The 27,801-nt window shown below is 47.2% G+C and overlaps 2 protein-coding genes across 2 annotated transcripts; both read left to right on the top strand.

The window, feature by feature from the left end:
• The first annotated feature begins 50 nt into the window (after positions 1-50).
• LOC124480373 (structural maintenance of chromosomes protein 1A) lies at positions 51-11,560 on the top strand. The gene is made up of 26 exons (XM_047039624.1): positions 51-452; positions 886-1,074; positions 1,207-1,319; positions 1,532-1,735; positions 1,929-2,167; positions 2,298-2,556; positions 2,937-3,077; positions 3,199-3,281; positions 3,436-3,535; positions 3,806-3,913; positions 4,012-4,197; positions 4,361-4,540; positions 6,911-7,057; positions 7,279-7,416; positions 7,531-7,647; positions 7,759-7,865; positions 7,972-8,113; positions 8,372-8,517; positions 8,636-8,789; positions 8,875-8,982; positions 9,108-9,264; positions 9,579-9,733; positions 9,877-10,028; positions 10,200-10,269; positions 10,371-10,481; positions 10,629-11,560. The coding sequence occupies exons 1-26, from the start codon at positions 344-346 to the stop codon at positions 10,707-10,709; spliced, it is 3,696 nt and encodes a 1,231-aa protein (XP_046895580.1). The 5' UTR covers positions 51-343; the 3' UTR covers positions 10,710-11,560.
• Positions 11,561-12,614: 1,054 nt separating this feature from the next.
• On the top strand, positions 12,615-27,800 carry LOC124480264 (adenylate cyclase type 6-like; the record flags this gene model as incomplete). Its single annotated transcript, XM_047039393.1, has 4 exons — positions 12,615-12,850; positions 15,088-15,240; positions 15,479-16,397; positions 27,741-27,800. Coding segments are annotated over exons 3-4 (975 nt in total), but the record flags the coding sequence as incomplete, so codon positions are not given.
• Between the last annotated feature and the right edge of the window lies 1 nt (position 27,801).

The raw sequence follows: 27,801 nt of genomic DNA on the forward strand, positions 1-27,801 counted from the left end.
ACATTTGGATACATTGTACAGTTGCTGAGATCTCGCGAGGAAATGTTGAGTTACGCGCGCTCAGGGGGTGTGCAGCAGGACTGTAAAATGGCGCATTGTTGTTGCAGACGTACATTTTAAAAGCTTTTTTGAGAGCTTATGTAGTCAGCTAAAGCCTTAGCTGTTTTATCAGTTTATACTGTAATGTAGAATTACTGTATTTCATATTGAACGGAGCGATTTAGTCAATTTGCGTGCATTCTACTTGGACTAAGCTCGTAAATCTATCTACTAGCATTAGCGGGCTAACAACACAACGCCGATTTGATCTGTTTTCGCAAAAGAAATCTTATCGTCTGCAATCATGGGTTATTTGAAATTGATCGAGATTGAGAATTTTAAATCCTACAAAGGAAGGCAGATTATAGGCCCTTTTCACAAATTCACTGCGATTATTGGACCCAATGGATCTGGTGAGTACTACGACTAGCCAGTTATGTAAGGGTTAACTTGCTATGCTAATGCATTACCATTAGCATGCTACTTAGTCTGTCAGATGAAGTCAAATTACTTGTCACGGGTTAAAGTTACAGTATTTCAGTGTTCTTTTGAATGCAAGACACAGGGTAAATTAGTGTTAGGCTACCCTGGTGTATTCACAAAGATAATATACATTACGTTACAGTATAGTAGATAATGCAATACGTTTAGTGTGTTCTTTAAAGGTGCAAACTCGAGTTACTTGGAATAGAATATGTTGCTTTAGCTGTTAATGTTGACATGAACGATCGCCCAGTTATTCAGTAGAGTCAACCACCACGGACCCCTAAAATGTTACTGGTATACTGAATCAGTGGTACCCTGCTAATGTATATTGAATCGTATTTACATCTGATTTATGCCCAGGCAAGTCGAACCTTATGGATGCCATCAGTTTTGTTCTTGCTGAGAAGACCAGTAACCTGCGTGTGAAAACCTTAAAAGACCTGATCCACGGGGCGCCTGTGGGGAAGCCTGCTGCCAACAGAGCCTTCGTTAGCATGGTGTATCGCGAGGACAACGGAGAGGAGCGCACCTTCACCAGAGTAATCATCGGTAATGCAATGACAGCCCCCCATCATACACATCATAAGCTTATTGACATCTCTTTCAAAGTCAGTTGGGCTTTGGTAGTTTTGCCATAACTGTACTGATAATAGTTGGCACCTTTTCTGTGTTACTTCTCAGGGTCCTCTTCAGAGTACCGGATCAACAGCAAGGTGGTGGGGCTAGCAGAGTACAGCGAGGAGCTGGAGAAACTGGGCATCCTAATTAAAGCCAGGAACTTCCTGGTGTTCCAAGTGAGACATGCAAACGGAGTCATGCATATGGAGTCATGCATACAGTCTTAAAAGTTGACATGAAACAAAGAATCAAACCTGTGAAACTGCAAAATGATAGAAGTCAACCACTGTAACATAGGTTCCCATAAACAACTTGTCCTCATAGTTTATTTCATCCACTGTGCAAGTAAGCCTCTTGGTGACCTCTTTTATATTTTTTCACCCACTAGGGAGCCGTGGAGTCCATCGCCATGAAGAACCCCAAGGAGCGTACGGCTCTGTTTGAGGAGATCTCTCGGTCAGGTGAACTGGCTCAGGAGTACGACCGCAGGAAGAAGGAGATGGTGAAGGCAGAGGAGGACACTCAGTTCAACTACCACCGCAAGAAGAACATTGCCGCTGAGCGCAAAGAGGCCAAACAGGAGAAGGAGGAGGTGCAATTTTTTTTTCGATTTGTTCTTCCTGTCTTGTTTTGAACTGAAATACAGACCCCTCACTCTGTTTTCCACTGTGCCACTCTTCTGACCCAAGGAAATGCCCATTTATGACCTGCCCCACCCCAAACACGCACTCAATGATGTCAATACACAAAGTTCTCTCTCAAATAACCTTGCTGTTGTCTGTCAGGCTGAACGGTACCAGAGGCTGAAGGACGAGGTGGTGCGCGCCCACGTCCAGATGCAGCTCTTTAAGCTCTACCACAACGAGGCCGAGATCGAGAAGCTGAACCGCGAGCTGTCCCACCGCAACCGGGACATAGACAAGGACCGCAAGAAGATGGACCATGTGGAGGAGGAGCTGAAGGAGAAGAAGAAGGAGCTGGGGAGGATGATGAGGGACCAGCAGACGGTGGAGAAGGAGATCAAGTGGGTGATGATGGCGGTGAAGCAGTGGTCGATGATGGGCGCGGCCGTAGCTTTGGCCCGCGCCTCCATTCGAAATGAAGTCGCGTTATCTCATCCTGAACTTGTACCCCCTCCCATCCTGTCTCCCCAGGGAGAAGGACTCCGAGCTAAACCAGAAGAGGCCTCAGTACATCAAGGCCAAGGAGAACACCTCCCACAAGATCAAGAAGCTGGAGGCGGCACGCAAGTCCCTGCAGAACGCCCAGAAGATGTACAAGAAGCGCAAGGCGGACATGGAGGAGCTGGACAAGGAGATGGGGGCGGTGGAGATGACCAAGCAGGAGTTTGAGGAGCGCATGGAGGAGGAGGCCCAGAGCCAGGGCCAGGATCTTACCCTGGAGGAAAACCAGGTAGGTTCCTCAAAACATGAACCCTCTGCGCAGGGTTAGGTGAGTGGCCCGTACATGTTCTCAGTGAATGAAACGTTATGTTTCTGTAGAGTTTTTAAGGGGATAATCTGTGTAATTTTGCAAAATGGAGCTTTCTTTCAAGTTTAGTATCATGCAAAGGTCTTGGAGACAGACAAATTATATATATATATATATGTATATATAAATATTTTTATTTGTTCATTTAATTTCATTACTGCCACATAAATACGGAAGCCAACATTTTTTATATATTTAGGACCGTATTCACGTTATTCAAGTTATTTTCCACCATACTGTACATTCAACAAATGCACCTGCCTGCCATACGTTACCCCCTGTGTGGGTGCGTCTCTGCCCAGGTGAAGCAGTACCACCGTCTGAAGGAGGAGGCCAGCAAGAGAGCTGCCACCCTGGCCCAGGAGCTGGAGAAGTTCAACCGCGACCAGAAGGCCGACCAGGACCGTCTGGACCTGGAGGAGAGGAAGAAGGTCGAGACTGAGGTAAAGATGACGCATGATGAGGAGGAGGAGGAAGATGGTGATATCAGAGGTACTCCTAGAATGCATCTACTGTGCAAGTGTGAAACTGGAAATGATGCATCATGATGTTGTGTAAATGCAGGCCAAGATCAAGCAAAAGATCCGTGAGATTGAGGAGAACCAGAAGCGTATTGAGAAGTTGGAGGACTACATCTCTACCAGCAAGTATGGACCTTTTTTTGTTTTTTATGTATTTTTATAGTGAAGTTTGTCATATTTACTACTTTTACCAAGTGATATAATTTTCCACACGCTGTTTTAATGTGGTCAAGATCACATGACTAACTTGCTCAACTTATTTTATGATGTGATTGGTCAGGCAGTCTTTGGATGAGCAGAAGCGCATGGAGGAGGAGCTGACTGAGGAAGTGGAGATGGCCAAGAGAAGGATCGACGAGATCAACACGGAGCTCAACCAGGTAACAGCACGTGGACCTACAGCAGTAAAGTGAAAGCTGACTACTGTCATGTGTGACAGCCCTGACCTTTCTTAAATGAAAGATGGAGATGAAAATAAATGTCATAAAATTATACAACTACAAATAAAGTGCTGAGAACACAACACAGTGGTGTTTATATTGTTTAGTAGGAGAACTTCACCCCTGGTACCCAACAAACACTTTGAGGACAGGAAGTATGTTTACGTTTCTGTAATAACATAAAATGCCTTTTTCTTGGTGCCTCCTAAGGTTATGGAGCAACTAGGAGACGCCAGAATCGACAGGCAGGAGAACAGCCGGCAGCAGCGCAAGGCCGAGATCATGGAGAGCATCAAGAGACTGTACCCCGGATCTGTGGTAAGACTGGAGACCAGGACGGCTCGCACTCGCCCAAATGGTGCGTCGAAATGTGGCACCTCGCTAAACTCCCCCTCCTCCCCCTCCCTCCATCGTAGTACGGCCGCCTGATCGACCTGTGCCAGCCCACCCAGAAGAAGTACCAGATAGCCGTCACCAAGGTGTTGGGGAAGAACATGGACGCCATCATCGTGGACTCTGAGAAGACGGGGCGAGACTGTATCCAGTACATCAAGGAGCAGAGAGGAGAGCCCGAGACCTTCCTGCCCCTGGACTACCTGGAGGTCTGTGGGACCGTCTCTGGAGGCGAAGGCCAGCAAATGTCTTTCTGAAGAAAAAATATATATGTGGCGTGTCTGAAAAATTCATCAATCCCCAGTGAGGAATAGAAAGTTGGTTTGAAGGAGTAAAAAGTGAGTGAAATCAGGACCCCCGTCTGTATTGTAGGTGAAGCCCACAGACGAGAAGCTCAGAGAGCTGCGTGGGGCCAAGCTGGTCATCGACGTGATCCGCTACGAGCCGCCGCACATCAAGAAGGCCCTGCAGTACGCCTGCGGCAACGCGCTGGTGTGTGACAACGTGGAGGACGCGCGGCGCATCGCCTTCGGAGGACCCTACAGACACAAGGTGACGATGTGGGACAGAAGCCTACTGCTTTCTCAGCAGTTGTAGTTCCATGTATGCTGTGCTTGTACTCGCATGATGATGGTTGTTGGGGCTGGCGGGCTAAGCTAGCTTGTTGCAATATGGCTAGGATTACCAGACATGGAAGATTCTCCAATAACCATCAGGTCTGGCATTTGGAGACACTTTGGTTTCCCCTGTGAATTATGAGGGCAAGACACTGGTGGATAGGAGATATATAGATATACAGTGCCCTCCAAAAGTATTGGAACAGTGAGGCCAATTCCTTTATTTTTGCTGTAGACTGAAAACATTTGGGCTTGACATCAAACGATGAATGTGAAACCAGAGATCAACGTTTCAGCTTTTATTTCCAGGTATTTACATCAGGATCTGATGCACAAATTAGAAAATATCACCTTTTTGTTCGAACCCACCCATTTGTCACGTGAGCAAAAGTATTGGAACATATGACTGACAGGTGTGTTTTGTTGCCCAGGTGTGTCCTATTACATACATTATTCAATCAATAAATACCACTGAATGTCTACACTCAGGTTCAGATTGGGTAAGATAGGTTTTGTCTATGCAGACTGTATTCAGAGGTGAAAACAACATGAAAACCGGAGCGCTGTCTTTGGGTGAAAAACAAGCAATTGTGAGTCTTAGAGAAGATGGAAAATCAATCAGAGCCATTGCAGAAACATTGGCCATAGCCAGTACAACCATTTGGAATGTCCTGAAGAAGAAGAAAACTACTGGTGTACTAAGTAACAGACGTCGAACAGGTAGACCAAGGAAAACATCAGCAGTTGATGACAGAAACATTGTGAGAGCTGTAAAGAAAGACCCTAAAACAACTGTTAGTGAGATCAGCAACAACCTCCAGATGGCAGGAGTGAAGGTATCACTATCTACTGTTCGCAGAAGACTTCATGAACAAAAGTACAAGGACTACACCAGAAGATGCAAACCACTCATTAGCAAGAAGAATAGGAAGGCCAGGCTGGAATTTGCCAAAAAGTACAGAGATGAACCTCAAAAATTCTGGGACAAAGTTTTATGGACTGATGAGACAAAGATTAACTTTTACCAAAGTGATGGAAAGGCTAAAGTTTGGAGAAAGAAAGGAATTGCTCATGATCCCAAACACACAAGCTCATCTGTGAAACACGGTGGAGGTAATGTCATGGCTTGGGCTTGCATGGCTTCTTCTAGGACGGGCTCATTAATCTTCATTGAGGATGTAACACATGATGGCAGCAGCAAAATGAACTCGGAAGTCTACAGAAACATTTTGTCTGCCAATTTAAGGAAAGATGCAACCAAACTGATTGGCAGAGCCTTCATCATGCAGCAAGATAACGACCCAAAACACACTGCCAAAACAACAAAGGAGTTCATCAGGGGCAAGAAATGGAAGGTATTAGACTGGCCAAGTCAATCTCCAGACTTAAACCCTATAGAGCATGCATTTTACCTGCTTAAGAGGAGACTGAAGGGAGGAACCCCACAAAACAAACAACAACTGAAAGAGGCTGCAGTGAAAGCCTGGGAAAGCATCAAAAAGGAAGAATGCAAAAGTTTGGTGACGTCAATGGGTCACAGACTTGCTGCAGTTATTGAAAGCAAAGGATTTGCAACTAAATATTAAGTCTTATTCACTTAAATATGTTTTAAGTATATCTGTTCCAATACTTTTGCTCACATGACAAATGGGTGGATTCAAACAAAATGTGATATTTTCTTAGTTGTGCATCAGATCCTGATGTAAATACCTGGAAATAAAAGCTGAAACGTTGATCTCTGGTCTCACGTTCATTATTTGATGTCAAGCCCAAATGTTTTCAGTCTACAGCAAAAATAAAGGAATTCGCCTCACTGTTCCAAGACTTTTGGAGGGCACTGTATATATATATATTTTCTTTTTATGATATATCTGCAACACAGGAGTTACATCAGTGGGAATACGTCAAACTTGTCAACTCATTTATGCTGACATCACCCCAGTGTGTCAATAGGTGGAACAAGACAAGAACAAGGAGTAATACACTCTACCAAACTATCCCCACAGCATTTAGGCAGCCATTCGAAACGGATTAAAAGGCAAAATAAATCACTGTGGCAGTTGGTACATTTATAGTATTTATATAAAATTCGACACAACCTTTTACATTTCTTTGCCATTTCTTTTTTGGGCTGTATTGAAAACGTACCGAACCATGTCAAAGCGTAAATTACATTAACCGTTTCTAACTTAATAATGTGTGGAAAATACCCTTAGAGATCAAAGACCATACCTTTTTATAGACCAAAGCTTTTAGTTTCTCCCATCTTTTTAACTCCCCTCCACTCCTCTCTCTCTCTCTCTAGACGGTAGCTCTGGACGGCACTCTCTTCCAGAAGTCTGGTGTGATCTCTGGTGGAGCCAGCGACCTGAAGGCCAAGGCCAGGCGCTGGGATGAGAAGGCCGTGGACAAGCTCAAGGACAAGAAGGAGAAACTCACTGAGGAGCTCAAGGTAATCACAAGACATCACAATGATGTTGGCAGTTGTAAATACTGACCAAAATCCTAAAGGAACAATACATAGCTCACACAGGCAACACGTGTAATAGACAAACAGCAAAACAGACTGGACAAAAGTATACATTCAACCATTTCAAAGATGTTATTAATGAGTACTATTTCTTGAGTACTACATTTCCCACGATGCATCACTCCTTCCTCTCTTGAGTACAGGAGCAAATGAAGGCCAAGAGGAAGGAGGCGGAGCTGCGTCAGGTGCAGTCCCAGGCCCACGGCCTCCAGATGAGGCTCAAGTACTCCCAGAGTGACCTGGAGCAGACCAAGACACGCCACCTCTCCCTCAACATGCAGGTACAAGGAGGAGGGCACACGCAACCCCATGGCCAGTCAACATGTGACAGGCTAGTTGACCATGCGTTTAAAGATTTTGAATAACAAACCCTTATTTTCTTCGACCACCTGTAGGAGAAGTCCAAGCTGGAGAGCGAGCTGGCAAATTTTGGGCCCAGGATCAACGACATCAAAAGGATTATTCAATCCCGCGAAAAGGAAATCACTGACCTCAGAGACCGCATGAACCTGGTGAGGAACGCCCCCAAAATGTTTCATTTTACCATCGCAAAGCAAGTAGTTCAAGTACACTGTGAGTCACTGGCTTAGGAACTAAGCAGTGTTTTGCGGTGACTTTGCCAGGTGGAGGACGAGGTGTTTATCGAGTTCTGCAAGGAGATCGGGGTGAGGAACATCCGTGAGTTTGAGGAGGAGAAGGTCAAGAGGCAGAACGAGATCGCCAAGAAGCGGTAAGAATGCACCCAGGTGCACTCTGGACTTTGAAGTCTCTTTTCTTCTTCTTTCGTCCGTTGTTTCCCCCCAACCCTAACCCTGTGTTGTTGGGCCGTGTGGCAGCCTGGAGTTTGAGACCCAGAAGACTCGTCTGGGCATCCAGCTGGACTATGAGAAGAACCAGCTGAAGGAGGACCAGGAGAAGGTCATGATGTGGGAGCAGACCGTCAAGAAGGACGAGAGTGAGATCGAGAGGCTGAAGAAGGTGAAAAGAGGAGGACGTCCACCAGACCAAAACCTTTTGATAGGGATTCACTTAAAAATGCGATAGAAGACATCAAAATCACAAGCTTGTTGACTCACTGTTTAAAATGTAGAACGTGATGATGAATGGGCTTGCAACAGGCTCTGCCTCGATCACTCCAATCTATCTCCCAAGCACGTTGTGTTGCCTTCAGGTATGAAATGCGCTATACAAATACAATTTGATTTGATCCCCCCCCCCTTCTGTGTCTCCTTCCAGGAGGAACACAGGCACATGAAGATCATCGATGAGACCATGGCCCAGCTCCAGGACCTGAAGAACCAGCACCTCACCAAAAAATCCGAGGTCAACGACAAGAACCACGAGATGGAGGAGATCCGCAAGAAGCTGGGTGGTGCCAACAAGTGAGCACTGAGCCAACACGCACACAAGCTCCTTGTCAGCGATAATACAATTTTGAATGGAAGTGAATGGCCGGGCCCCACTAGGATGGACAAACTAACTTGTGTGTGTGTGTTCCAGGGAGCTGACCCAGCTCCAGAAAGAGGTGACGGCCATCGAGACCAAACTGGAGCAGAAGCGCAGCGACCGCCACAACCTCCTGCAGGCCTGCAAGATGCAGGACATCAGGCTGCCACTCCGCTCTGGCACCATGGACGACATCAGCCAGGGAGAGGTATTACACACACACACACACGCGGGCGGGCACCTCCTCTCACACATACCTGGTCCCTCACTGTCGTTGTTGTCCCTGCGTGTAGGGGACTCAGGCTGAGGAGTCGAGCAGCAGTCAGAGGACGTCCAGCACCGTGCTGGCTAAGGAGGCCCTCATAGAGATTGACTACAGCATCCTGTCTGAAGACCTCAAGGTAGGACACGCTAACCCCCCTCAGGTTGTTCAGAGAGCCCGTCGGGGGTTGAGGTCCCGAGGACTCTAGCCATTCGTGTCATTTCCTGTGTGCGCGTGTGTGTCCCCCCCCCCCTCCCCCCTCAGGACGCCCTGTCGGAAGACGAGATCAAGGGGGAGATGAACCAGCTGCAGCAGCGCCTCAACGAGCAGCAGAGCATCCTGCAGAGGATCAGCGCGCCCAACATGAAGGCCATGGAGAAGCTGGAGAGCGTCAGGGACAAGTTCCAGGAGACCAGCGATGGTGAGGGGAGGAGGGAGGGGAGGGAAGAGAGTGGTGTGCTGGGGAGAAGGTGGTGGGCGATGTGGTTGAGCGTAGGGGGGTAGGGATGTGCCATTAGTGACGCCCACAGCCACCGTTTACCTCAAGGCTTCCCCAAGACCTGACTCAGTTCAGTCACTCAAGCACAGAGGGGAGAGATTTCAAGAAAAGGAGAGAGGACAGGGGAAATCCAAGAAGTCGTTTATTCACTTCAGTCCACGTTTCAGTCACTAAATCGACAACATAGGTAGATGTTGAGCATGGATCTCACTGCTCCCCTCTCTCGTGTGTCGCAGAGTTCGAGGCGGCCCGTAAGAGAGCTAAGAAGGCCAAGCAGGCGTTTGAGCAGATCAAGAAAGAGCGATTTGACCGATTCAACGCCTGCTTCGAGTCGGTGGCCACCAATATTGACGAAATCTACAAGTCCCTGTCACGTAACAGCAGTGCTCAGGTACACACACACCTTCATGCCCAGTGAATCTCAAATGTCAATGACAGCCATGATGGGGTCCTAAAAGGTTGACAATAAACATCACAGCGTGGTGAGATGGAATCTTTATTTAGATGTTAAACTGGTGCGTGTCCCCTTCCCAGGCTTTCCTTGGGCCCGAGAACCCAGAAGAACCCTACCTGGATGGTATCAACTACAACTGTGTGGCCCCTGGCAAGAGGTTCAGGCCCATGGACAACCTGTCTGGAGGGGAGAAGACCGTGGCAGCCCTGGCACTGCTCTTTGCTATCCACAGGTGAGGGAGAGAGGGAGGGGGAAATAAAGAATGGCCTTTAGCCCGGACCATAATATACATTTACAAACAAGATTACAAAAAAGGCTAAAGGTAAAGAGGATGGAAAGATGGAATGGGGTTAAGGATGTTAGAAGTGGAATATTCCATTCAAGCCCTGTCATTTTTCCAAAGCTACAAGCCTGCCCCCTTCTTTGTGCTGGATGAGATCGATGCTGCCTTGGACAACACCAACATTGGCAAGGTGTGCACACCGTATTCACATGTGATTTGTGCCACGTGCAAAGAGATATCCCAGTGGAATGACTACATATTGGAACTCTGATGAATCATTTTGGTGTGTAGGTGGCCAACTACATCAAAGACCAGTCAGTGATGAACTTCCAGGCCATTGTCATCTCTCTGAAGGAGGAGTTTTACACAAAGGCAGACTCACTCATTGGAGTCTACCCAGAGGTTGGTGTCCTCCTGACTATAGCAAAACAAGAATATAGACGCATGCATGCATACATACACACACATACTACAGTTTTCACAGATTGATGTTGGAAAGGTAATACTTTTGAATGAGGGCATAACTCTTTTTTTCCCCCTCTCTCTCAGCAAGGAGACTGCGTCATCAGTAAAGTGCTCACCTTTGACCTTTCTCAGTACCCAGACGCCAACCCCAACCCCAACGAGTAGGGTGCATGTTCACAACCTCCAAACATTGGCATTTCCTTTGGAACCTTTCCATATAACTGCTGTCTGTGAATTTCTATATTTTTTTGTTTTGTTAGTGTATCACAGAATCATGTATTCATTAGCTCAAATGTCATCATATTTTCTAATTATCTGCGTTTTTTTATGTTAGAATAGATTTAGGACTTTTTTTCTAGATGGGATGGGAAGGAGAGGGTTGGGATGATACAAGCTCAACTATTGCTTTTTTGTAGGTGACAATATGAATAAATGTGCATTTATACAATTAAATTGTTGTGAATTTTGAATATAATGATTCCTTCAGGATATCCCAGTTTGTATCATGGTTACTTGTTTGTGGAAACAAACATTGTTTTGTAATGTATCATGCTTCTCAATTGCTTAACAGAACCTGCTTTTTGTTTCATATGAAACTTGTTATTTTGGGGTTTCGCACCAACTATTGTTTTAATCTTTTCCCTTTTCAAACTCAATGTATTTTGTGTTGAAGGTCAATGCATTTTTACCCTTGGAGCTTTTTCACACCAGCAATGTTTAACTGCATCCAAGCTCTTTGTCTGACAGGTTAAAAACTGTGGAAACATTACTATGTGATGTCACCTTTTCGATGTAGGTCATTGTATGAGATCACAGATTACTGACCACATAATGATCGGCCACATAACCTTTCACAAGAGACATGTCTGAGTGATGTTAAGGGTACCGATTAGGTCCTCTGCATTTGTCACAAGATGGCCTTGGTCCCCAGTGAACTGAAGTTACAGCAGTCCTCTATTTGACATGTCTACTCCACTGTATTGATTTATTTCATTTAATAAAGCATTTTAGCTGTTTGTTTTTGAATGACCACCTTCAATATGTCACGCTTTTATAAATAAGTATTTGACTAATATGTTAATAGTATGTTTTCTGTTTGTATCCTCGTTCCATAAAGAGCAGAGCACACTAGCTGGGATATTTTTAGAGATCATCTCAATTTTCACGTCAACCTTTCCCAAGTCTGGGATGGTTATGTGTGTGTGTGTAAACCAGGTGCTTTCCGAACCTTAGGGTCTACTTCTATTCATGAATCACTTCAAAATCATGGAATGGTCTGAAAATGTATCAATGAGGGGCCAACATGTAGTTCTTACACAGTAGCTATCTCCCTCTGACATTAGAACACATGCATAGGAATCCTGAAGACTAGTGCTGCATGTGTGAAGAGACAGGTTAGTGTAAACCTTTTAGGGTTTCATTGGAAATAAAGTCAAGTACATCCACAGAAATAAAAAATACATTACTGGAATAAACTACAAATACAAACAAACACTAGGCAGTAGGTGGCGCTATATTACCCAATACCCCACAATGGAGCAATTGTGGAGAAGTTATTGAATCCACATGATCTTGGTAGCCTGTAAGAACGGCCCTGTACTGAGCCATTATTGTCCTATTACTCTCGATTTCCAGCAGGCGCTCAGATAGACCTTACCTCCAAAGCTGATGAGTGGGGTAACTGAATCTGCAACAGAAATCTTTTACTTTCTTATCAAATAAAGCTATAGTCTAAGCTGTACTGTGGAGGTCGAACAAATGGACTTATGAGCTTATAGGCCTACATTTTATTGTGTTCATTTTGGGATATCTCCCAAGAATATGCTTGGCAGGCCTATTGCAAGTCTATTTCCAGAAATATTAAAACATTTAGTGTAGGGTTCCATGTTAACATTTAGTCATTTAGTCAGTTAACACTAACTCTTAAGAGGGAGAATTCTTTAGACTACTCATGCCCTTCTGTTCTGCTCTAAAGCAGTTCGAGCCAAAGTGTCGCGCACTAATACAGGCACACACTAACTCACACTCACACCCAAGCTAACGCTAGGGGGACTCCTGAGTTCACGAGCGGGAATGCAGCCCCATGTCTGAGTAGTGCCGTTGAGGGCTCGACAGTCAGAGAGGACAGAGAATGCAGCTTTGGGTTTGGGTGAGCCAACGTTGTATGACAAACTTATCCATAATCTTCGGTGTCCTCCTAAAACGTCTGAACATTTGCAACCAAAAACAAGTGTCGTATCAAGAAGGAGATAAAGTAGCCGCGACTTCACTGCGGTGTTGGAATAGCCTACAAGGGTGTCAGTGTGGTGAGTAACAGAGCAGAGTCGTAGCTTACTGTTCTTCAAGCGCAGGCTACATTGTAACATTGTAACATGTTATTGGAATCTACAAAACAGTTTGGAAATTAAGCATTGTAACATGTCGACAGCTCCGAGCTAACAGTCTACCAGTTAAGGAGGTGGCCTGACAGTGTTGTGGTGGTCTCAGAGTGAACGGGCAGCGTAAGGTGGGCTATAGGCTATGGATGTACACTGCTTCAAATGCCATGAGACAGGCGACCATGTTGCTAGTGGTAACAAGACGGCATGAGTTGACTCACCAGACATTTGATATGCTACTACAATAAATAGCCAATATTGAATTTCCAATTCTACTGACTCGAATGTGTGGTCTAGAACTAGAGGATGTCATTAGAGGCATCAGTGGTTAAATGAAATAATTAAAACCTAGAGACTGGCTTGAATTTAGTTGCAGTGGAAAGTCTACACAGCCTATGACATTGTAAATTTAAGTAAGCCAGTGGAACGTGCAATTGAATGCTTTCTTCTGTTTCATGGATAAGTTGGTTTCTTTCAATTAAACAATTAAGACCTGAATAACCAGAATGTGAAATGGCTGTCTAAATTATCAGAACCATCAGTTAATATCGGTCTAATGTCTCTTTAAAAGGGAGTACCATAAATGACACTACAGTGGCATGTTGTAGCCAGTTGACATACACAGGGCGTCCTGTTATGTAACGATGTATATGCAACCAAATAGGCCCACATGAATTGTGTGATAGCATAGCCTTCAATACTACCCAAAAACAGTAAAACGGACAAATGACAACAAGCATACGCAAACCGCTTGAATGTCATTCAGACTGCGAAAAATTCGTCATCTACCGCTGTGCTGCTTTGCTTTAACCTTTAATGTTCCGAATCCGAAAATAAACCATGCAAGATTAGAAATATTATCTTGAACGACGCTAAAACATGCATGCACTGTTTGTATTACATAACACCCGCATGCCGCTGTCTCAACCGGGTCGTAAATGCATCAGAGGTGAGTGCATGCAAGTAAGAAGCATGAACTCATTGAACGTAAATCGGATGCTTCTCAGTCATTTGAACAATATTTAGTCTAATTAGCCTATTGCTTTTATCGGCTATGTTTTCCGTTTTCATGGCCAAAGATATCCGACGTTGGTTGACATCGGAGAACTGTCTCTGGTTTGTCCTTGCCAGCTTTGACTCGTATCTCGATAAGGCACAAGAGACCATGCAAGGTTAGACATATTTTGAGGAGCGCATGATCACCCTTTTGAGAAACAGAATGCTCGAGTACATCAGCTGACCACATTCTAATCAATTTAGAATGTCATGTATTGACCACACTCTAATCAAAATAACATGTTTGTCTTTAATCAGGCCAAACGTGTTCTTTTAAGGCAACTGTGTGTGTGTGTGTGTGTGTGTATCTGCACCTAGACAGTTTCCATTAGATAATCTTATGAAGTTTAGAGGTTAGCAATGTCCTTGACTTGTGCTGCCCCCAGCCAGCCAAAGAGACTCATCAATGCTAATGGGAGAAGCATGGACAGTTCAATCTAGGCTGGAGAGCTCTTGAACTCTGATGGTGCCCACTCAGTGGGCCTTTGTTACCCAATAGGATAAGCCCACCCCCCTCTATGCCCACTCAGGGCTGATGGAACCTAATGGCCCTAACATGATGGCTGTAATATGAGTTAACCACAATCCACAAAGCCTGATGAAGTTCTCCATTTAACGTCCAGTTGAAGCAAGCAATGTAGAATTATTTAGAGCAGAACTGTTTAGAATCTTGCTAATCATGCAAATCTTTCTCAATGAAGCGTGACACCGGGGCCGGGCATTAGCGACAATGGCAACAAATAACAACAAAGATTTGACTTCTCACTTTGTATTTTATTGCATGGAAAGGCCATTTCGTTAGTGAGGCGGGTGTGATGGTTGGTGGAGACTGTCGAGGATCATTTGGCGAACAAATAATTTGTTTACAGCATTGCTTATCTCTTTGACACACATTGAATTTGGTGCTTATTAACTCGTCTTTTTTATTGTTTTCTTACTGACTGTTCTACTTTGGAAGATTCGATGATCATTTGGTGCACCATCGCCTCACTTTAAGAGTTGTGTTCCGACGCTTTCATCACAGATAAAAAGAGTTGTTTTTCTCTCTCAGGACCAGGGTAGCAAGTGTTCTAAAACAACAACTCTAAGAACGCTGTTTCTCTCCACAGAGGCGGACATCTTGGACTGACACACCTCTCGTGCTGTGCTGCTGGTCGGTCTGACTTTGTTGTGTTTGTGTGTGTGTGTGTGCTCACTGGGATAAATGAGTGGCTTGGCTGAGGAGCGCAGCAGTGTTGGAACACACAGTCCAGCCCAATCAGGTAAGACCCCCCTCGGCCCTCCTCCCACTCTAAATGTTCTCACTGAAAAAAAAAAAAACCCACACAGGGTCGCATGCTAAAGGCTGAGAATGAGTCGAACCGAGGTGTTGTGTGTTATGTTCTCTCAATCGTGTCTGAAACAGAAATCATCTGTCAGGAGAGATCTGTCGTTTCTGCTCCACCCACTCCCACGGTGTGTCGTTCCCTGTTCTAACTGCCTCTATCTCTCGCGTGTCAGCGGGATGTCGTGGGCCAGAGGGTTCTTCGTAGCCAGAGTGGACGAGAGAAAGACGGCGTGGGGCGAGCGCAATGGCAACAAGTCCAAGAGGACGGACGGCTCGTCCCTGTGCAACCCGCGCTACATGAGCTGCCTGCGCGACTCGGAGGACATGGAGCCGCCCCCTCCGGCGCCCCAGCACTACCACTGCGGAGCCGGGGCCAGCGGGGGCAACTTTAGCACGCGCTGCGTCTGGCAGGAGGACCACTACGGGAAGCAGGTGGGGGGAGCGGGCGACCTGGGCCTGAAGTCTGTGGCCCTGGGCTTCGAGGACGGGGAGCTGAAGGGGAGGAAAGGCCCGGGGGAGGCGGAGGAGGACGGCGGGGAGGACGGCACGGGCGGCTGCAAGGCGGTGACGGCGGCCGACTTCTGGACCAGGCTGGTGCGGGTGTTCCAGTCCAAGAAGTTCCAGTCGGCCAAACTGGAGCGTCTGTACCAACGCTACTTCTTCCGACTCAACCAGAGCTCCCTGACCATGCTGATGGGCGTGCTGGTCATCGTGTGCGGAATCATGCTGGCCTTCCACTGCGTCCACGGCCACCCGGACGTAGCCTACGCCTCGGTGCTCTCCGTGGCCATAGGCACCTTCCTGGCCATGATGGTGGTGTGCAACCGCAACGGCTTCCACCAGGACTACATGTGGATCGTCAGCTACCTGGTGATCGGGGTGCTGATGGTGGTGCAGGTGTTCGGGGTGCTGATGGTGGCCCCTCGCAGCGCCTCGGAGGGGATCTGGTGGTCCGTGTTCTTCATCTACATCATCTACACGCTGCTGCCGGTGAGGATGAGGGCGGCCGTGCTGAGCGGCGCCGCGCTGTCCACCATCCACCTGGTCACCGCCTGGCAGCTCAACCAGGACGACAAGTTCATCCTCAAACAGGTGAGAGGCGTTCGACCGCCACGGCCGACTAGGAGTCCACGAGGGTGCCGGGCGAGGCCTCTGGATGGTTCACTTTGTGAACCCCGCCGGTTTGGTTCCGTCTTTGCCTCGACGGGTCCTTACACCTGTTGCTTCCGCTTTCCGTCGCCGCGTCGATGGCTTCCCCCCCCCCCCCCCCCTCCGCCCGAGAGAGACACCTAGTTTCACGCTCTCAAACGATCACACAGCCCATCACCTCACTCCACACGGGTGGAAATCCACAGCATACCTTTTTATAACTTGTTTACGTTATTTGCCCTTGAGCATGAAATCTGACTGGATCAAAGTCCAGGCTAAATGGGGCGTGGGCTTCAGCAGAGGCATTTAGGGTGCAGACTTGGGCATGACAAAGTGACGGACTCATGCCACCTTTTGTGGTCGTCCACCCCCCTCCTCGCTGTGCCCCGTATTATAGTCGGACAATTGGGCAACGTTCCCCATTACTATTCATGACCTACAGTAAAACGTCCTAGTTTTCTTCATTGATATAGGACAAACTGTGTACAGACTTTCTGGTGTCAAAGGTGCTGTACTAAAAGTAGACGGTACAGTAAATCTTTGGCAGCCTTAAAATGAGATTTTTAATGAGGCTATGTTTTCCGCTTTAGGGCAACTATTGGCAACTCTTTGGGGATTTGCAGAAGGTCAGCAAGGTTGAATGAGCCTCTTTAGCTGTATAATATAGGAATATCATGACAATATAATACTGTATCTTCCAAACCTCAATTCCCTAAAACAAGGAGGGCATTGTTCCAGAGGGAGGGGTGGGATATTGTGTGTTGTGTAATGGACTTGACTGAGAACAAAATAACCATTGCTTAAACTTGGAAGAAAATAGTGAATTTAAGTTTAAGCAGACTTGTAATTTCCATAATTCAAGCACAGAAAATACAGAGTGGCACACATAACTTGCTAGAATTTATTGGCTTATCAATAGTTTGATTCCAGTTTATTGCATCCTCTTTTTTTGTCCTTTAAATGAATAGAAGGTTTATTGTGTCCATTATATTCTTAAATCCTTATGTTAGCGTATTTTATTTGGTTTAAATGGACGGTTGGCACAAGCACGTTTACTTTTTAAAATGTATGGTACACACCGGCAAAAATCATATTCCTTGAACTTGGTGAAGTAATAACCGTCAATGTAGGCCCTCAGCGTGTGTTCCAGCCTCATGTACCCCAACTCCACCTCAATATCCAACACCAGCCTTAGTGTGAGTGGCCTGTATGGACATCAAACACCGGTCTCTGCTTTGACTGTCCCCCCCCCAGACTGTCTGTCTGTGGGTCCCTGTGTGTGTCTCCCTGCCTCCACCTCAGTGCTGCCTGGTAATATTTACATTTACATAGTCATTTAGCAGACGCTCTTATCCAGAGCGACTTACAGTAAGTACAGGGACATTCCCCCCGAGGCAAGTAGGGTGAAGTGCCTTGCCCAAGGACACAACGTCATTTGACACGGCGGGGAATTGATCCGGCAACCTTCTGATTACTAGCCCAACTCCCTAACCGTTCAGCCATCTGACTCCTAATAAAGGGCCCCTTGACGGTGTGCCTGCCCCTGCACCAGTCCTGCTGATGTCATCCATGGGAATACGCTCCTCACTTCTGATGGGACACAGCTTTTCACCCGTAAATACTGTTGAAATGAAAACAACGATGGACCACCTCATGACGAACCTTCTTTCGATGGAACTGTAGACGGCAGGGTTCATCTTCGATGATTGGGTGTCTTCAGCGATCTCAGAATTCACCTGGGTTTGGGAGAACAGGTGTTTACCTCTCCTTACCACAAGTGGATCCTTTGACTGTAGGTCTTCTGAGTTCCTAGTTGTTGTTTTTCCCCTTATTTTGATATTCCCCCTGGAGAAAGACATGTGGGACATCATGAGGGCAGAGAGGCGAGGCTGATGATCAGGCAAACAAAAGGCATCTTTGTGAGGGGCTTCCATGATGAGGGAGAGTGAGACACGGGTTGGGGGGGTGGTGGTGACAAGGGATGTCCGCCACGAATGGGGAATTAAATGGTTTACGCATGCAACAGAAAAAGAGAAAAGCAGCCAGTCTCTCTCTCTCTCTCTCTCTCTCTCTCTCTCTCTCTCTCTCTCTCTCTCTCTCTCTCTCTCTCTCTCTCTCTCTCTCTCTCTCTCTCATGCTTTTTTTCCCTCTGTCTCTCTCGTTCTTTTCTATGTCTCTTGCGCTCTCTCCCCAACTGTGAGTCACGATTCCCATCGTACAAAGGCCCCCTTAGACAGAATGCCCTTTCATATCTTGCCGCGCTCCGAGATTGAGCTCACGGACCTCGTGGTGGCCATTTCCATCACATCTCTCCCCCACTTAGATAGCCAGCAGTTAGATGAAGATAACCAACAGCTCTCCGCAGAAACGGCGCTGACGTCCGTTCCCTTGAAGTGTTCAGAAGTGACCTCGCCTCCCCGGGTCACCCTCCATGTCTTAGGCAGCGTTGGAGGACTTTGAGATGGGAGGAGGGGGACGAAGGGAAAGGCCTCGAATGAAACGGCGTCGCTGTCTGTCGCCCGTCGCCCGCCCAGCGTTTTCGAAGCATGCAGATCGAAAACAGAGCGATGCCTTCTTGCATGTGTTCGACACCGAGATGAGTCAGGCTGTTGTTGAGGGTCTTCACTTTGGCTCCGTGTGACGACCACTGGGAACAGGCCTCCTGTGTAGGTGACATCACACACAGAGCCTTTTCCCCCCCACTTTAATTTCAGAAATTCCCGTAATCAAGTCTGAGGCCAAGATGTTTGTTTTGTTGTTTTTATCATTGTAATGCCCCATTGTTGGTGCAGTCTGATGTACTATGGGAGGTGTTTACATTATGTACAAGGAAGAGGCCCTTATAAATCCTAAGTCAGGACAACTGACCTGTCTTCAGTTGAGCGCTACTGCTGGTAGCGAGGGCAGTAACCGGAGGAACAGGAGTCCTGACACACCAGGAAAGCACATCTAGTCCAGGCCTTTTGTGTCTGCACAGAACTGACTGCTAGTGGAAAAACCAGTTCCTGAGGCAAATAGTTGTGGAGTCAGCCCATGCAGGGTCAATGGAAATGTACTGATCCTTGCCTTGGTGCTGAAAAAGATACCAATCAATGAATTGTCGTAGGCAAGGCAAGAGGCGTACATAATGCATTTAGGGCAGAACATTGGCCTTACGTAAGAAAACAGCATGACAACCATCACACAATACACCTGAACCTGAGACCAATTACCTGCGTTTTTTTGCCTGGAACATTTGAGCTCTGTGTCATTTGTCGAAGTAGTTTGGGAACTTCTTTTCCTAGATTCACTGATTGAATTGAGCAGTGATTTAGATGATCCAGTGAACAATATGGCAGTGTTCTGTAGTGGCTGGTCCTGTACACCGACCTCTTTCTCTCTATGTCTCTCTCTCTCTCTGTCTCTCTGTGTCTCTGTGTCTCTCTCTCTCTTCCTCTCTGTAAATGTATCCCTCTTTCCAACTAAAACTCTCTGTCTCCTTTCTTTTTCTTCTCATTCTTTTGTCTCACTCTCTCTCTCACTTTCACTCACTCTCTCTGTCTCTCTCCCTCTCACTCACACACATACACCCACACATGCAGGGATGAGGTCTGCCCTCCCTGTTAGTCCACCAGCACGGTCCAGCTCCCTTGGTTGGACTATCGGGAGGGGGGGGGGGGGGGGGAATGGGAGAAACTCTTCATCATCTGATTTGATGGCCGCAAACAATGCCCCGTCTCAGATACACTGTCTCAGATAATGGAAAGGCAGGATCCTTGCTCTGAGAGAGCGCTTGTGACTCATCCACTCATTGTGTTACAGCCCGGAGCTGTGATACAAGACTGGATAACTTACACCGTGGTGGGTGGGAGCTATCGGGATTAGCGAGGAGGAAAATATTGCACTTAAAATAACACAAGCGATAACAGTCAGAACAGCACTGGCACTAAGAATAGTTATGTGAGTGTGGGGACAACTTCTGGGCTTCTAATAACAGATATTGCATGGCTTAGTGAGGACTGGGCCCACAACAAAAGTAAATACAGGGATTTGTGTCTGAATAGCTTTGGAAAACAGCCAAATGTTATATATTAGGAAGCCATTAGCAGTGCTAAGTGTTGATCTGCATGGCACGACGGCCCCTAGGCTTTTAAAAGCGGGGTTTTTTTCTGAAACTCCTGCTGAGCGCAATATGCTGTCATTGGCTCGTGCTGTGAAGCTAAATATCCCTGTTTGCTAAACTGTCATCTATTATGTCAGTCATGGCTGTCATCCCGTCATTCAATTAGGCTGCCATCAATACTTGCCAGATAGCACTTTTGTGTGAATAAAAAATATATATACACAGACATAAATGTGAGCTCACAATATGGCCGATATCTTAGGGGTTTGAAATGGACTTTCTTGATCAATACATTTGCTGTGAATGCTGTATTGCAAATGGACCACACAACCGCAAACTTCAAATCCATTTGGAGTTTTTCCATTTTGTTTATGCGGAACACTCATCCTCCCGTCTCCTTGAGCGGGTCATGTTGACATCAGGGTTGACACTGGCAGTCTGACCTTGTACAATTGTTGGCCCACCAGCCTGTGCTTGCCTGATGTCTTTTATATGCTGGAACTAAGATGTGTTAGTCCGAGGCTTCACTATTCCAAACAATTGATATTGAAAGTATAACTGAATGAGGTCATATTTCTAGCCGTAGCTCAGGTGACACTTCTCTCCTGTCTTCTCTGCCGCTGTCGACACACTGATTTATCATGAGCCTCTGATGGAGCTGTGGCCGCACAGAAACACATTTCAGGTGTCAATAACACTGAGAGGATCCTGGCTGTTTGACCTGTTTCCCCCAAAAAAGGCTGAAGTTTCCTGGTGTATCCGGCTCCTATTTGATCAAATCTTCCATTTCGGTCATTAAATGACCCAAATTTGACGACGTTGACCCTACATAAACAGGAGGTCAACCTGCTAAGTACCAGCCATTTTTCAGACCTCGCATCGCCTGACCGTCGCAACGTATTAGTTGTGTCCTACTTAGTTCCCGGTGAACATCTTGTTCTTCGCCCTTGAAACCTCGTGAAGTGCTTGACGCCGACGTGACCGCGAGCTACCTCGTGTCACCCCCCCCCCCCCCCCGGCGAGTTCCTCCTCGCTCCTCTCCAACAGCTTGCTCATGTGCTTCACTTCACCGCCTGCTTTCAAAGCCGCACCGATCCGTCCAGATGTTGAAACTAGAACCAGTTCCACTGGTCCCTCGATCGATCTGTATACATAGTGGTTAAAGTCAATATTCAGCATAGTTTTGCTCGTGGATATAAGGAAAGTGGATCAAAGGCCTATGGTGTTTGGAGCTTTGTAGTGGACGGAGATTGGGCGGGGATGCGGACTGCTTGTGTGTCTGTGAAGCGTGAAAATACAAGCTTGTTGTTTTCCCCTCTCTCCCTCCCTGTCTCCACACTCCACCCCCTACTCCCTCCAGCCCTCTTGCTCTCTCTCAAAACACCAAACAAAAAGACCTTATCGTTTGGATCGTACGCATACATTATTCACTGAGCATGCCAACTGGATGTTTGTGTATATCAAGTTTTGGCCAGAGAGACTAGAGGATTCTGGGAAAGGGAAACTCTGAGTATTTGTGCATTTCGGCAATATTTTCTCTATCCATTGCTGATATTATAGTAGACTTTTGTGTCCATCAATGTTTCACTACTCTACCAAAGGCCAGACAGGCACAGATAGAAATGGTATAATCGGATTTACTGACAATTGTTGGAAACAGAGCAGTGTGTGATTCACAGTTCACTTCACACACACACACCCAAAGAATATTGGTCAGAAAAGCCTACAGACAATTTAATTACGTTTGTCCTGGTAATGATGAGTTCTGAGATGAGATCTGCTGTTCTCTAGCAGTACTGTAATTGCACCTTCACTCTTGATGTGAGGGTGTGAGTGGGCAGGGGTCAATAAGGACACTGTGTGTGTGTGTGTGTGTGTGTGTGTGTGTGTGTGTGTGTGTGTGTGTGTGTGTGTGTGTGTGTGTGTGTGTGTGTGTGTGTGTGTGTGTGTGTGTGTAGAAAGATACAACAGGCTCAGGATCTGAGGGGCCAAGACAGCTGACAGGCACGTCCACATGCACACACGAGCACACGTGCACACACACACAAGTGCACAAACACATAAACAAGCTCTGGTTCTCTCAGGTACACAGGTACACTCTTGCACTTTCAGGTTCATGTTGTTTAATTGTGACTTGTTTAACTACATGCTCTTATGGTTCTTCCCTTTGGCACTCATTTGTTTTTCCACAATGTATGCTTCATGTTTTGGCTACCCGCAATGTTTGGGGCTATCTCGTTGTTATGATCAGTGACCTTTGCACTTTTGTAGAGCTCTCTCTTGGAAGTGGCTTTGGATAAAAGCGTCGGCTAAATTAATAAATGTAAATGGTTCTGTGTTTCTTGCCCCATCTCATTTGGACATGTTTTGGTCCATGGTTTCATTCTCCCTAAAGGATTGCAATTCTAACTAAATACTCTAAGCCACGCCAGATTTGAAATAGGCCAATGATAGATTGTCATTGTATGTAGACACAATCTCTTTCCTGCCTTCTCTGTCAGTTAGACCGGCAGCGTTCCGTAATTCAGATATGGAAAAGTCGGATCCGCCTTCCTTCCACAATACGATGTGGTCTGGATTCTTGAAGGCCCCAGACCTGAAGAGGAGGACGGTGGTGTCTCCCTCCTGGGACTGGGGCTTGGGGGCAGTGCCACCGTGGGGGGTCAAACTCCAGGATGGAGGATATTGCTGGAGCTGGGGGGCACGGAGGTTCACTGTAATCTTGGGATTTCAGAGAAATGTGTAGATCGTATTAAACGAGAGGCCGTGGAATGTTCTGAAGAAGGGCACTTTACTGTTTGTTTTATTTAGCGAGTCCTGAGTAGCTCGGGGGATGTGCGTCGTGTTTGGAAAACATTTACATTGCACGTGTTCGCTTCCACTGGGTTCCTCGCGACAGATGTGTGGCCCATGTCCAGACGTATTGAGCTGGGTGGAATTCACTTCAGCACTTCACCAAGATTACTCTATGGTCTCACAGGTCGCCTGAGACCAATTTTGGTTTGGCCAGAACCTTGACACAAACGGAGCAACATGGCCAGATGGCGCAAGGCCCAAGTTGGGAATGAAGTGGGCCTAGCTCCCTCTTCTGCTGACTGTTCTTGTATCCCTCTTTCCGACTAAAACTCTCTCTCCTTTCCTTTTGCTCTCATTCTTTGTTTCCCTTTCTATATTTCTCCCTCTCCGCATTTCACATTTGTTTTCCTGTCATCCGTTACGACGGTTGTTTATGAGGCAGCCCTCTTTAGCACAAGTTCAGAGGTTTTTTGGTGGTCAGAAATGCCACCATAGCCTCTTGCTCTGACATAAATTAGAGTCCATGGCATTCGTTTCTGGGAGACATTTTAAAAGTTCCAGATGCCTCTCAAAGGTCATCTGTTGGAGTCAAGCCTCCATGTCAACAACCCCATCCCCAGGGTGTGTGTGTGTGTGTGGTGGGTCCTAACCTGCAGTACACACACCAGACTCTATTGTCCTGTTTGTTATTTATGTGTGTACACTATGTATACTGTAACACTTTCTTCTCAACCCCAAGCCCCCTGTCAAGCAAAGTTTATTGGAATGTCGGGCCAACTATGCCCTGTCATCTATTGAATCATTGTCCACTTAATCATTAGTCGGTTGAAGTTAGTTCTTAAACGTTGCCAGATCTATTGTTTTCTGTGATAGGTGCATCTCACTTTATTTGCACAGCGATTGACTTTCCAGGTCACAGCCGGCGTTTCTGTTTGAGCGGTGCTAGCTTGTGATATCTCGTTTGAGTGGTGCTAGCTTGTGATATCTCGTTTGAGCCATATCTTGAAATCCGATTCCACCGGCCCAAACTGGCCCCTGTGTCGACTAGATTGTTGGGGTGGGTACGTTCTCAAGCACCGGCTCATGTTTGACGACAGACATGTTGCTTTTTTTTTGGGGGGTCAGAGACAGTGGCGTTTGTCAGGGTAATGGTTGTCAGGGTAATGGTTGTTCGGGGCGCGGCTGGAAGAGCACAAGCAGGTCATTTCCTCATTGTGTTAGTGCTTTATTAAATCAGCAGTGTTTGATCCATAGGCCGGATCAAGCAGTACAGTAGGAATGTTCTAACCCTAACCCTACATAGAGGCCTTCTCCCTGGGCTTCTGTCTGGACTCTGACTGGGTGTTTGAGACCTCTGAGATCAGGCTGCGCTCGGCCATCTGTGCACACCTGCCAAGCAAAACACTTCTCTATCCCCTTGTCTGTTTTCACGCCTGGCTTTCTTGTATTTCTCTGTCTCTCCTGATTCGGTCGCTAATTTCTGCCCGGTAGTCCACCCCGAGGACAGCCACACCTTATAAGTCAATGTTTAGACTCTTCTCAAGTCAGTCCGCCAAAGAGGTTCAGCTTAAGTCAATGTTACAGCACACTGAGACATGCTTTATGGAGACCTATCTACCTCCCCTTCTCTCTCTCTCTGTGTCTCTCTGTTCTCCATCTCTGTGCCTCTGTCTCTCTCTTTCTGGGGGGTGTTGTTTTACAGGGCAGGGGGCAAGGTCAGGTCTGAAGCTTAGGAGGATGGAGAGAGATAACAAGCTTTATGTTCAAAGACCCGTCAATCGAAAGAAAAACATGCATAGCCTTTATGGCATAGCTAACTCAGTCAGCTGACTAGGGCGAATCATTTGTTACGGCACACGTGCAGTTTATTTATAACCTGTCCACATTTCAATTATTCAACTCAATTCCGTAAACATTTGTGGGAGCCTGCAAGTCCTCCAGTGAGTGTGTGTGTGTCTGTGTGTCTGTGTGTGTGTGTCTGTGTGGTGTAAGTGCCAAAATCAATGGTAATAAACATCATTACTGCAACTCGGGAGTGTTTTGAAATCCAAGAGTGACACAACAACGACATCAGCAGCAGATCTCCGGGCCGGAGGGAGAGGGGGCCGCGACGGCACACCCGGGCGATCACAGGAGCGGGAACAGGTGGCCGGCCACTCCCACACCACTTAACAAAGTTATCCGATTCGGTCAACTTCGCCATGCGCCATCTGTTCGGGATTAATGCGGTCAAGTTCAGTACCACAGCCGTCAAGACCGCCACCTCAGTCCCGAACCTGGGAATTGGAATCTAGCAGCTGCATTACGCAACAGGAAGAACTGTGGGTGCCGAACCACATGGCCCTATCAATGGTTTATTTATGACTATTGGTTCTCGGCTAATTGAGTCAAGCTGCGGCTAAGAACTGTGTGTCGCGGTTGGTTGACAGTCCGTCGGCTAATCCGAGTCGAGGGCGGATGATGTTTATGCTTGGGAAGGGGATGTTTCTGTACTGTGACCTAGAAATGACGTTATGGTGACAACTCTAGTGCGGGCCCAGCCAGAGGAGAGACTTGTTGGAATCAGAAACTGTCGTCACACATCAGAAACTTCGCCTTCCCGAAACCTGGGATATATATTTTTTTTTGAAAGAGGCCCTAGCGAAACTATTTAAAAACAAACGATTATCCGACATTTTCTTGCCTTTGTTTTCCGTAATCCTCTTGTGGTTAAACACATCTGTAGGCGGTTTTGTTTACTTCTCCTCCCTCCACACACCCGCCCCTGCCCGCTCCTGCACACCCCTGCACACCCCTGCACACCCCTAACCCCAAATCGTCACCCGACCCCTGCGATCTGCATCTGTCATCACATCGGATGAACAATGTTAGCCCTGCGCCAGGTGATCAGGGTTTTGTTGTCCGGCACGGAGGTTGTCAGGTCGTCTCCTGTCCTGTTATGGCAACAGCAGCCTGGTCCCCTCCTGTGTACGGTGTAAACCTCCGCCACACCCTCTGGAGGAGACAGCCACGGCTCCACCGTGGCCCCGGGCCTCTCTGTGGGGGAGGGGGGGCGCATACTTCCCACTGCTATGTGGCAGCTATGCTCCCCCCCCCCACACACACACACACCCCTTCCCTCTGTGGTACGTTTTAATCTTCCAGTCGAGCTTCATTAGCGAACAGGACCGAGTGACATGAGTGGAACCTGCGAGTGTTGGAAAGCGTGCGGTGTACGTGCGTGCCGAGTGGATCGCTCTGGAAGACGCGCACACGCACACTGGTTTGGCAGCATACCAGCCCAAGAGTCTCAGAATGCTGGTACTGATGTTGTGATTAGAGGGGCCGTCCTCCGGCACGGCCTCGTCATCGCAGGGCGTGTCGCGGGGAGACGCTGCGACGCACTGGCCGTGCTCGCCGCGCCTCGTTTTTCTCATTAGGGCTGATCTACTGGTTAAATAGGAAACAGTTTGGCGCCGGGGTCAGAGGTCAAGCTGTTCCCAGGCTGTGGTGTCACGAGCTCTTGTTGGGGGCGTGGGGGGGGGCAGGGCGGGATCCGAGAAAGATTTGCTGCACGAGCACGCGCGGAAAAGGAATGCGTCTGTGTGTGTGTGTGTGCGAGAGGGTTGGTGATGTGAGTGCAGACAGAGAGAAAATGTGTGTGTGTGTTTGTGTTTGTGAGGGATAGAGAGAGTAGGGGAAACCCAGCGCTCTAATAGGTTCTGTGATTAGTGCTGGCTGACGACTGGTGAGAAGAAAAATCACTAACAGACTCTGGCCTGCAAACACGCACATCACACACCACACGCACATCACACACACTCACACACACACACACTCACACATCACACACGCGCACACACAGAGGAATGTTTTGGAGGGCAGCGACCCCGCCAAGCCAACTCTAGGCTCTGACTCCACTCAGATCCCTCTCTTGTGTTTGCAGCACTGTTGCGATTCACTTCTGGGGAAATAAGCGTGTCGACCAAAGGAGGAAAAAAAAAGCTTCCCTTCCGGAAGAATCCTCCCACACCCACCGTGGACTCTCCTCCTGTCCCTCCCTCTCTCGAGATCACTTGTTGTTTCTGATGCATTATGGGGATGACATTCTGCTCTGACGGTTGCCCCCCTTAATCATATGAGTGAAGCGTTGTAGGGGCAGGACCGGAGACGGGGGGGGGGGGGGATGGGGTCAGGAATGTGCCCACCATGCTGTGCTCCTCATCTCTCAGTCAGATCACCTCTGATTGCTTTTTCAATCATTTTCTGAATCCAAATCTAAAGATGGAGCTGCGAAAGAACTCCCATGACAACATAGCCTTTATGAATTTGGTTGTGCCCCAGGTCAAACTGACATGAGCTCTCCTGTGTGTTTCTGTGTGTGTGTGTGTGTGTGTGTATCTTCCCAGATCAGTGCCAACGTGCTGATCTTCCTGTGCACCAACATGATTGGGGTGTGCACCCACTACC

Source organism: Hypomesus transpacificus, chromosome 18 (assembly GCF_021917145.1).
Source record: "Hypomesus transpacificus isolate Combined female chromosome 18, fHypTra1, whole genome shotgun sequence".
Taxonomy (NCBI): domain Eukaryota; kingdom Metazoa; phylum Chordata; class Actinopteri; order Osmeriformes; family Osmeridae; genus Hypomesus; species Hypomesus transpacificus.

Coding starts and splice junctions, on each gene's coding strand:
- LOC124480373 (XM_047039624.1), top strand. CDS start 344: ATGGGTTATTTGAAATTGATCGAGATTGAGAATTTTAAATCCTACAAA. Junction 3,536..3,805: donor TCAACACGGAGCTCAACCAG/GTAACAGCACGT, acceptor GTGCCTCCTAAG/GTTATGGAGCAACTAGGAGA. Junction 7,417..7,530: donor ACCTCTCCCTCAACATGCAG/GTACAAGGAGGA, acceptor GACCACCTGTAG/GAGAAGTCCAAGCTGGAGAG.